Source organism: Galeopterus variegatus, unplaced genomic scaffold (assembly GCF_000696425.1).
Source record: "Galeopterus variegatus unplaced genomic scaffold, G_variegatus-3.0.2 Scaffold1, whole genome shotgun sequence".
NCBI classification, from domain to species: domain Eukaryota; kingdom Metazoa; phylum Chordata; class Mammalia; order Dermoptera; family Cynocephalidae; genus Galeopterus; species Galeopterus variegatus.
This window is the reverse complement of record NW_007726112.1, coordinates 1594352-1606006: the sequence shown is the minus strand read 5'-3', so window position 1 is coordinate 1606006 and position 11655 is coordinate 1594352. Positions and strand designations below refer to the sequence as shown.

General features: G+C 34.1%; 1 protein-coding gene across 2 annotated transcripts in view; it reads right to left on the bottom strand.

Annotated features, from left to right (window-relative positions):
* Positions 1 to 11655, bottom strand: part of KCNH7 (potassium voltage-gated channel, subfamily H (eag-related), member 7) — a 504650-nt gene that overhangs the window by 20467 nt on the left and 472528 nt on the right. Inside the window, exons 15-16 of one of the 2 annotated variants that reach the window (XM_008579962.1) lie at positions 11233 to 11425; positions 9636 to 9932 (exon numbers count right to left, since the gene is read on the bottom strand). In XM_008579962.1, coding sequence (XP_008578184.1) covers positions 9666 to 9932; positions 11233 to 11425 — 460 coding nt within the window. In that variant the 3' untranslated portion in view covers positions 9636 to 9665. Of the gene's footprint in view, positions 1 to 9635; positions 9933 to 11165; positions 11426 to 11655 lie in introns of those variants that run through there. The other variant, XM_008580673.1, reaches the window with a different exon arrangement.

Below are 11655 nucleotides of genomic sequence, written 5' to 3'. Positions count from 1 at the left end.
CCACTTAAAATGTAATTTGAAGGACTGTGCTCATTTGATCTATTTAAGCATGCATCCAGAAAAAAAGTAACCAAAAAAATAGTCAAGTTATATATTTATTTCCAGAAAAGATATTTACCCTTGAAAGGAATAGAATTTATTAATGTAGCTTAAAGTCTGTGCAATTAAAAAAATAAAAAGACAATTTGTGATTATTTCTTTAAATAGAATACATAAATCAAGTTCACTTGTAATCCTATGACATTACTAAACTGGACGAACAAAATAAATACTTCTTGTCAGAAATGTGCTTTTTTGTCCTTTTATATTCAACAAACACATATATGTTTCCTCCTATTTCTTTATAGCAGTTTTCTGTGAAATTAATAGGAATAAATTTGTTAAAATTTGGTAAATTCAATCTGGTGAGTAAAATCCAATACTTCTTTCAGTAAGCATAATCCTTAAACTTTAAGATGCAACTGAGTGTTTTATTACTTTCAAACGTACTAAAAGTTCCGTTTTTGTTTGTTTGTTTTTTTTTGGTCTTCAATCATTTACAGAGTGAATTTAAGCACTTTCAAATAAATGCATGATGCTAAGGTATCTAAGAATATGTCTAGAGGTTATACATAGTATTAGATGATACAAATTAAAAGGTATTTATAACATCTGTTATTATAGTGATGAGTGCAGACAGGATTTTTTTTTTTTTTTTTTTTGTCCTTTTTTGAGACCAGCCGCACCGTGCTCAGCCAGTGAGCGCTGTGAGCGCACCGGTCATCCCTATATAGGATCCGAACCCACGGCAGGAGTGCTGCTGTGCTCCCAGCGCCGCACTCTCCGAGTGCGCCACGGGCTGGGCCCAGTGCAGACAGGATTTTAAATGAATATCATTTGGATGATTTGTAGTCTAGAATAAGGTCATAGCTTCATATATGAACATATATTAAATTTAAATTTTCCTGTAATTTAGAATGCTAAACACAAAACTACTTTTCAGAAACACACTGGGAAACCTATGAAAAATTTAACTCGCTATCAGCTCATTATTTGAATGCTCAGAAATCTGTGCTTTTAATTGTTTCCTGTCATGTCTCTGTTTTTTTAAATATGTTTTTCTGGCATATAAAGAAAAGAGCCTTATATACTTAACATACCTTTTATCCAAGTAGCTTGGTAATTTGCAGCTTTGTGTATTTGCAAGCATTCAAAACTCAGGTGTGCTTCTGTGTATCTGAATATGTAGTAAGTAGACATTGGCAGCACTTCTACATCACTATGATGTGCCATACAATTAGAGAATGAGTAAGGTCTTTGCCTGTGTGCTAGTTATGTTTTCAGGTGTGGCCCTTCTGTAACATCAGAAATGGTGGCAATTTGGAAAACTTACAAGGGTGAGAAGAGTTGCCCTAATTCATCATTTAATAGCTATAATCAGAGACATTTATGCAGAAATGATTAGTTCCCAATTCTGATACATTGTGGGGGATCCCAATCTTTTCCCTTAAGCATAAAACTACTAATATGTACAGATATATGCCTATAGTCCTTTGCATTTTAGTTGACTATTATTTAATCACATTTTATTTTGCTATGATTACTGGAATTTCAAAGGGTAACCTGAACAGTGCTATACGAATATTCCAGAAACATAGTCTAATTAAAGATCCATATCCTTTTGAGAATTACAAGCCATTTAAAAATGATTTTAGGATTTACTGAACTTTTAGATGCATATTGAATTTCTCATAGCTATCTAAATACAGTACCCTCTGTTTTGTGGTAAGAGATCATTTATCTTATGGCAAGTTTTAAGATATTTAGCCTTTTCATACTTTAGATTCTCATATTCTGGTCACCCTCTCTTATAGATATTGATATAATGTTTTTTCTGTTCTTAGTATTTGGTTTGTTTTGCATTTATCATCACATAGGGAAATGTTCTTTTGGTTTTTTAAAATCTTGATAATAAAGAGTGGTGAATCTAAGCCACTAAACTGACTAAACAGTCCTTAGCTTAATACATGCCACATTACAAACAACAATTTTTTTAAAAGGTTTCCTTGAAGATAGTTTGTTTTCTTGTTTTTGGGGTTGTTTTTTTTTTTGTAAATAATAGAAAAGCAACTATGGTAGTAATTAACAAAGTTTGAAATTAGGCAAAAGACAATATCATTGGGATATTTTCATTCTTGGTTAAAAAAATGAATCAACCTATACATTATAAAATACATAAGCATGTAAAGCCTATGTAGCCATCAGAGATTTTAAGTAAACAATAAATGTTTTAGTTAATTCCTATTGTAGTCTTGACAGGCAATAATAAGTGGAATGTTTTTATGATTCTTTAATTTTAGATTTAATGCTTTTTACCACTCAATCTGGCATAGTAGTGTCCTGATGGATCTCAGTAAAAATGTAGCACTGTTACAATTGTGTGATTTCATGGAATACATCAGCACCACCATGCCTATATCTAGTACTGTACCTAATAAATGTTGGAAATAGTTGGCTTCTCTAGTAAAAGTATCCTAGCTAGCTAATGAGATTTACTTTCTTTTTCTTCAAAATAATTTCTCTTACAAATTCTCGAGTTTTTCATGTATAAATAATAGATCAGAAATTATATGCTTCATTCTTAAATTATGTGTATATGCTATATTTTCAATACAATGTGTACACTTCTTTTAGCTACTAAAAATTTGCAACCATTTTTATGTGAAATTTACATTTTTCTTATTTACAGTTATTTGTAGAAGGTTATTGCAAAACTAGTTATGCAAGTAGATTACACTGTCAGTACTACATACCAATCTTTGAAGAAAATATTTTCTAAAAAATAAATATTTGTGCACAGAATATTTCAAAAGCATCATGATTTCATGCTACATTATGTGCATAAAGACTAGGAAGTAGTGTGTGTTTTGGTAGATTGTTTTATTCTGCTTAAAGCATTCCAGGTCTATTACAACTTAACCACTTGTGAGTGAGCTTATTTATATCAGATGACTGACATTTTCAAGTGATTACACTCATTCTTCTTTTGAAATATATTGTTCATTAACTGTCAAATATTCTGGTGTAGTACATTTTCCCATCAAAGTTATAAAATGCAAATTTCAGCTAACAAGAGATAATATGCCTTTAATTAAAGTCAGTAGGTGCTTAGGAGATTAGAACTAGGGATTCCTTAATAATTTAATCTTATTTCTTTAACATTTGGAAGAACAGTGCCATATTATATCAATGCTATTTTAATTATAGGGCACTTGAGGAAACTATGTGGAGGAGTTTTTAATAAGATCACTGATACTTAAATTTTACTCCTAGATAAGGATGAAGAAAATAACATGGGATTTTCTTATATACTCAAACAGTTCAATATGTCAGTACAAAAAAAAATACAGTTTAAATGCTAACAGTTGTGATTATTTTGAACTTAAAAACATTAAAGTACGGAGGAAGTACAAAGAATATAGGTTAAATTTAGTGCTTTAAAACCTCAGTGTTGGGAAAATGAAACAATTTGGTCAGGCTCCCCTTGCCTTGAAGATGGTTCAGGGTGGTTCAGTAACATTGTGTGTGTGGGTGGAGTAGGTGCCCCTGCAAGGCAGTGCCACTTTGGCTGGTGTTTTACTGCCTCGGGTGCCCGCCCTGCACGGTCATGTTTTTTCCAGACCTGCAGCTTCCAAGGACAGTGTGGCCAGTTGCCTAGCATACAGACCTGCATGAAGGGGTCTGGTGACCCAGCCTGGCATATGAAGGGTTTGTGACCCAGTCTGTGAACGGGCTTGAGGGGTCTGGGAGTGCCAGACCCAGCCCTAGCTCAACCATCGGCCAAGTCGGTGCAGGATTACCGGCAGGTAAACGAGCCGCTGCGACAACTAGCGTGGTCGCCTAGCTTTACAATTGTTCCTTAATCAGGAACAGGATTAAGAGCTAGATGGTTTGTGCTGTAAGAAGCGTTCCAGCATTAGCCTCGCAGTAGGCCTTAGCCATAGCTTAGCCTAGCCAGACACTCAGGTAGACCAAATTGTTACACATCTTTTAAAATACAAATTAACTAATGGAAATCATAGACATCATGACTACAATTTAGGAATTCATCTAATTTTTGACATTAACTTTTCAAGAATAACAATGTTAATATTGCCACTTCTCATAATAAAAATATTTTATTGAAAGCATTTCTGTAAGAATTCTTGCTAGTCTCATTTAAAATTATAATTGGATTATAATTGGTAGAGCAGTGAAATTGCTCTATTGATTGTATGGTTTCGTGTTCTTAACATTGTATTTTTATAAATGTTTTATTCTTTTATTCCTGTTAGTAGTAACATGTTAGTTTTAAATAACTTTTTGTTAGTCATCTCTCTCAACCTCCACTTAATGGTTTATATTAAAAAGCCATGTGATAATTTCTTTTCAAGCTGTTGCTTATTAATAATTTGTCTTTCTATGAATTATCCTTTCTGTATTGGATATTAAAGCAAAGTATTTGTACCACAAGATGTGATTAATTATTCTAAGCTTGGGCACTGATCAATCATAATACCTAATACTTTGCATTTAAAACATGATCCTTTTAGTTTTTAAGAGATTAACATCACTTCATTATAAGTAGAGCCACAAGAAAATTGCTTTGAATGAGAACACTTGAGTAGTGAAGAGGAGAGGGGAATGTAGAAAACATACCTAGAAAACAATTGCAATGCAAACGTATAGTTTTATGAATTTTGGAAAAAGGTAATATTCAACAATTATCAGGATGCTATAGCAAAGAGAGCTTCTCAACACAGACATTCTCCTGCTCTGAGCAACTAGATATTTGGGAGGTATGTGAAAATCATATCATAGATTTTTTGTTACAGAATGTAAATATGGTAAGGGTTGGGTAGAAGAGAAATGGAAGTCTTGTAGAGGACCTTAAATAGTGCTACTGCTCCACCACTGTAACACCACTATCTTTGTGATGATGCTCAAGTCACAGGATAAACTTACAGTTTTACTATGTTTATAGTTTACAAAGTACTTCCATATATATAGATGTATTTCAAAGGATCCTCAACACACCCTTCAAGATATGTAAGATGTTACCTCCATTTTTATAGTTTTGGATTCTGGGGCTCACTGAGAGTTTGTCTTGAGAGTAAATGGAGAAGGTGGATTTGGATTCAGGTTTACCACACTGAGTCCATTGTAATCTCCACCATTCCACACAAGAGCTTGGGCCATCTAAGACTTATATGATGTATCTGCACAATGAGGAAGTAGGCCTAGATGCCTGAAAATAACCATTACAACTGTAAAATTCTATTTTCTGAAAAAATAGATGTGTATTTACTTTCAAAATTGAATTTTGTAAATGTATTTTCAAATATCCATCTGGGGACTATGGATATAAAGAGGGACTTCCACAGTGAGCCAGCCTTTATAGAGTACATTCTAGTAGTACTGAATTCGACAGATCACCTTTACATATGTGGTGTTTAACATCGATTCAGAGTAGATATGTTTGTAACAATGAGATTCACACTCTCACTACTATTATTGTAAATGGTAAGTATTTAAAGCTATAAACCTAATAGTGCAAAGTACAGTCAAGAGATAAAATGGGTACAGGTAGGTTTTTCTGAATCAAAAATTTCAGTCTTGGTAACAGTTTTTTAACTGGAGACAGCACATTGTGCAAAAGCAAAATTGTGGAAAGTTATTTGTTTTCCTTATTATTTTTAATGTCATGTTCCTAGATAAGAAACAAATAATCTAGCATTTTTTTTGAGCACCTGCTATGTGCCAGACACTTTACTATATTTTATCTCATTTTCTCCTTAAGCTTTTGTGAGGCAGATATCATTACCTCATTTTACATATTCAGGAAAAAGATGCAGGGAGTTAATTAACTTGCTCAGGATCACACAGCTATTAATGAAAAAACTCATGTTGAAACCCACGTTGGTCTAACTGCAGAGCCTATGCTTGCTCTTCTACAAATGGTGACTCTCAAAATTTTAGTGTGCATAAGGATCATGTAGAGGAGGGTTTGCTAAAAAAATGCTTGCCAGGTCCTACCACCAAAGTGTCTGATTGAGTAGATCTGGAATGGGGCCCAAGAATACACATTCTGACAAGTTCTCAGCTGATACTGCTACTGCTAATTCAAGGACCACAGTTTGAGGACCGTTGTCTTACATCATCCTGTCTTCCAAATGCGTCACTGAACTCACATGATAGACACATTTGTTTCACTGCAAAAATATGATTAGAAATCTCTTCACATTTGAATTTTTTGATTATTTACAAAAATTTTGATTTGCAATAAATCTGTTTACAAATACTGATCTACTTTTGATTTTAGCTATGGATAAGCAATTTAAAGACTACACTATATTAAATTATACATTAGTCAATGTTATAATTCATTTCTAATAACTGATCAATCTACTGAATCTTTTTTTAAACCATGAAACACATTCAGAGTAAAAATACTGTTTAATAATTATTTTAGATATGCTGATGAGGTGATAAATTTTATCCTTAGATAATGTATGATGGGATTTTCAAATGACATTTGGATAAGGATATTGTTCTTCTAGGCATTTTGAAGGCATTGTTGAAGGTTAATCTCTAAAAGGAACTTGTAGGCAACTCATGTACTCATATGTAACCTGACTCCAAATGCTACTATGCCTTGACTTAGTTTCCATATCTCCTGACTAGAAGAGTATGAAAGTTCAGCTCTATGACCAATCCACTGTAATGGACTTAAGAAATTATGCTGTCCCATATCTGCCCACTGCCTTCACATGTTTGTTGAATGAGTGACTATTAATTAAAAAAAACCTTCAAGAACATAGCTTCAGCATTTTTCATTCCTGGTTTTCTCATCAACTAATTAAAGTATGAGATTTCTATGGGGTAAAATGATAAGTCTAAGTTTCAGCTCTCCGCCTGGCAATAACAGCAGGAAATCATCTATTTCAAACAAACTTTAAATCTTAGATGACATTTTATTTAAGCCAGGGGACCAGGTAACATTATTTTTAGGTGAAGGGCAAAAGGTGTTATGTTAGTGCTTCTGTTACCTAGAGAGAAAGCTACTGCTGTACTGAGGTTATGATTGGCTGCAGCAGGTAGACCTGGCCCTCAGCAGGATCCCAAGATGGAGGGGTTAGACTGTTTTTGCTACAGCCACTGGGGAGTGTGATGGTGAGTTTAGGCTTTTAGATCTATGGCTGAGGCAGGGACATGAATTTTGTGCATCAATATAATTGTTTTGGTCATCTACAGGTCCATTTAAACACTGATTCTTCTGACATTTATGCCTAACTAACTGCATCTTTAGATTGCTCAGGCTCTTTTAAAAAGCTAATGTCTTGTAGGAACGGACCTTTCTAATCCTGTCCAACTCTCTGAGAGTTAAGATTTTGATATAAAGCAATTATTTTTTATCAAGGAATTAAAAAGGAAAAAGGTTTGTGCTGTGCTAGAATTTAAACAAACTGGATGCTTACACACCGTTCTCCATCTTCCCATTCCTTCATACTCAATTTTATAAAGAAGTATAAATAGAAGCTTTATGTGGAAGGCTGAATTTTATGCATGTCATACCAAATGTTGCAGCTGAAGCATTCACTAATCAAACAATCGGATCTCAACTCCTCACCTGCCAAATCATCTCTTCCCTACAAATGAATAGCCTCTGGTGACTTCATTCTGAATGTTCCTGGAGTTTAGGCTGGCAATCCTTATGAAGTTTGTTGCAGCTGCAAAAATGTGTCCCAATATAGAAATAAAATCCCTAAAAAGCCCTCTGAATCAGCATTAGTCATTTATGTGACACTCTCTCATTAGATACCTATTAAACCTTTGTTGGATGAGGGAGTAAAAGAGTCAGTTCCTAAATATGTATCTGCATTAACACCAAATGGTTTGGGAAACTGGTTATAATTACTAAACTTTTGTTGAGTTGACTGGTCATTTTGCCACATGTACTTGATCATTCATGTTTTGGTTTTGCAAAGATTAAGCAGGGATAAGAACACTTCCATGCTTACAGATGGCCTCCCACATAAATTACCAATTTATGTGACCATTTAAAAATATGCAGGGAGCAATTTAACGTCACTTTAATCACATTTTAAACAGTGCAATAGTTTTTCTAAATTTAAATGAATTACTTGCATTTGAAGATGATTAATCGATTAGTGTCAAAGGTAAGGAAAATCAATAGACTATATTTCTATCCTGAAGAGATAATAATTAATCCATTTGATAATGTGCACAGATATGTTTCTTTAAAACTATATGTAAGTGTAAGAGTTAGTAAAGAACTAAGAAACTTCCAAAAAATTTAAAAATTTTTGTTCAGAAGGAAAGGATATAATGGATCAGTTCATAATAATTTTAAAACTGTACTTGAATTAAAAAATGAAATTTCTTAACTAGAACTTGACTGATCAGAATCTTAAATTAACTTGTAATTTTTTTCTGCATCCTGATTTTATGAGAGACATATGTCCCCCCTTCAAAAACATTCTAATAGTTGAAGATATTAAAATATATTCCATTGCATGTTCCAATATTTTGGGGTCGATATATTCAGCTCAATCCATATGTAATTGCAAATATACTTGCAATTAATCTTTGATTAGAAAAAGTTTTTGAATAACCAAACAAAACTGAAATTTTATGCTGGTGTGTGAATTTCTTTTCTAGGCAGGTAAATGCACATTGTTTCGCCACAGCTGGGATTAGAAAGATATAGAACAGCAAAGACAATGAAAACTGGTTTTGCCATGCACATCCACTGGAATTGCACATTCTTTGAAAACTATTCGAGTTCACTATTTTGATCAAATTCAAGATTGCTCTAAAATATGAATCAGAAGAAAGCTGTGGATATCAGTTTGTGTCAATCACACATTAGCAGTTCTTAAGGAGACCCTCCTCCCCCACAAAAGAGCAAAATTAGAGAAACTTGTTTTTAAACCTTCAAGGAAATATGCCAGTGAAAAATATTTTAAATGGTTTGTGAATGAAATCAGTGACAGAATTTTAAGTAGAAAGACCCTTTTGATCTTATTAATGTTGGCCTATATTCATGTATTGGAAGAAGGCTTCCTACACTGTCTTAAGATTTATAACTCTTAAACGTTGTTTGTTTTTTCAGTGTGGAGAAATGAATATAACTATAAATATCTGAATACAGAAGGATATCTGTACTCAAAAGTGACTAAGTTCCCTTTATCCCCCTCAAACTTCCATGACTTGAAGATCATTTGAGTTGCATCCATGAACACTTTTATCTCTTGGTTTCTTGTTTGATTAGAAGGCATTTTTATAACAAAGTACTTGGTTAGTAAAAGCAGTAAATAGGAGTCTCCATGCAAGAGAAATTGGAGTTTCCTAACATGCACATGATTTAAAAAATAAAAATAAAAAATAGAGTGCCTTGAGATGCTGGCAGTTTTTAAACATTTGGAACCAAAAGTTCTTATATATATTTACATCCTAACTGCTTAATTTTACCTTACAAGCTTCAATTTAGGAAAATATACAGTACTTTTGCATATAATGGTAACTTGTGAGCCCCTGAGTCAAGTAGAGAGGATTTAAATACAAAAAGGAAAACAGCCATTAAAAGCACTTACATTGTATGTAGAGTAAATAGTACAAAACCGTTATTTCCCCGGGAGACCAGGATCAGAAACATGCCTATGAAGACCCAAGATTCCTACAGTGCTTAGGGATGAATTTGGCAAAGAAGCGTGCCTAATTGGATGAAGATAAGTTTTTCTTTGCCGTAGGTGAAGCTCTAAAGAGAGATCACTGTCTTGTTTTAAAAGTGAAGTCAAGTTGTCTTCCGAAGCTGTGTTCAGATGCACCTCACTTGAGAGGGATTCTTTGGATTTAAGTTTAGATTTTTCAAGGTCTAGAAATTCAGGACACTGACAGAAAGAAAAGAAACCATGTTTACAATTCACATTGACAATCATAAAAAATTACACTTCTAAAATATAAATGTGTTTTCTTTCCCCATTAATCTTTATTTGATTAATGGTATTAACCAACATTTTGTTCCTAAAGTAAGTCAAGATATTGAAGGTTGGTTATAATCCTGAATACCCATTCCAAGCACTTTAATTTTACCCCGAAGCCAGGTTAAAAAGATCAGATTTTTTTTCCCCACATTATTTCACATTGAGTTTTCCAGATGAGTTTTAATTCAAAATTTAAGATAAAACTGGGATGGGAAATGTGGGTCACTTGGTGACTAAGGGGGGATAAGGAAAGAAAAAAGGAAGGATGAAAAATCACCCATCCCTAGTCAGACTATGTTATCTATATCTGCTAAAAATGAAGAAAATACATGGTTTTACATATTTCCCAGCCATTCAAAACTAAAGATAAATTAATTTCTATCTGCATATTTCAGAAAGATAGCATTATTTCTGGCACATTACCTTCTGTTACGAATGTAGTTTCATTTCCCAGGATGTTCTGTACTAAATTCCCAAACATACAAAAAGTTTTACAAGATTATTCTGTAAATTCTTATTTAACCCATTGTTCTTGGGACTAATTTGGCTATAATGTTTTAACACTAATCCCCAAGGTAAGATTCTAAGACAGACTTCTCAAATTAACACAATTTTTTAGGCCCTCTTAGAGTACTTCAGAGGTGGGATAATGGATGCTTTATGTTCCTCCTCTTATCTTGTTTATCATCTTAGTGAGAGAAATTTAGTGATCTCTGGGGATGGGTGGGGCACAGATGAGATTACTGCTCTGATTCCTTTGAACCTCAGGTCTAATCTGGCCAGTTGGTATTGCTTTTTCTTTCCTTCCTGAGATCCCACCCAGCCTATTGTCACTGGAGCAAGTTATAGATTTTTCTCTGATGTACTTTTTGGACTCAGGGTTATTTCTTAGCTTTCAAAGCTCTATAGCACATAAACTTAAGTGGATTGGTTCTGGAAAAAAGATTTTTCTTTAAAGAAAAATTGCCAAAGTTTGAAACCATTCTTCTAGGTCCATTGTTCTCAAACTTTAAAAGAGGTAATAATCAGTGGGGAGCTTTTTTAAAATGCAGATTACAGGGCCCATTTCCAGAAATTGTAATTGAGTAGAAACAGAGATGGGAATGTAAATCTGTATTTTTCGCAGCACCCGAGGTGATTCCGACTCTGGTGGCCACTAGTAACATACTTTGAGAGACACTGTTGGGTGAGCAATTCCTACACTCACTTGTGAGGAAGGACTAAAACTTCGGTCAGTTTTAATGGATGCGACTGGAGGACTGGTTCTCATCAGGCGGATGACGGGTCTCTGATAATCTGTTCCTGCCGTCACCATACTGTAGGCTGGGGGAACCACAGTAGCTTGTTTCTGCAGCAACTGTAAGATGGTCTGGATATCAGCCGTCATTTGGGATTCAAGTCTGCAGGACAGACAGAAGTAGTAAAAGACAGTGCTAAAATAGTCCAGGATTGCAAGAGCATTTGAGAAAATTTCAGCACTACCAACAAACAGAATTATGGCCCTGCTTTAAACAAGAAGGACAGGAGAGGGAGCACAGAGATTCTTTCCTGACTAATCTTCACTTTCTGTCTCACTGATGATTCTCATGAAGACCATTGCTTTCCTGCTCATTTATTAAGATTTTGACAG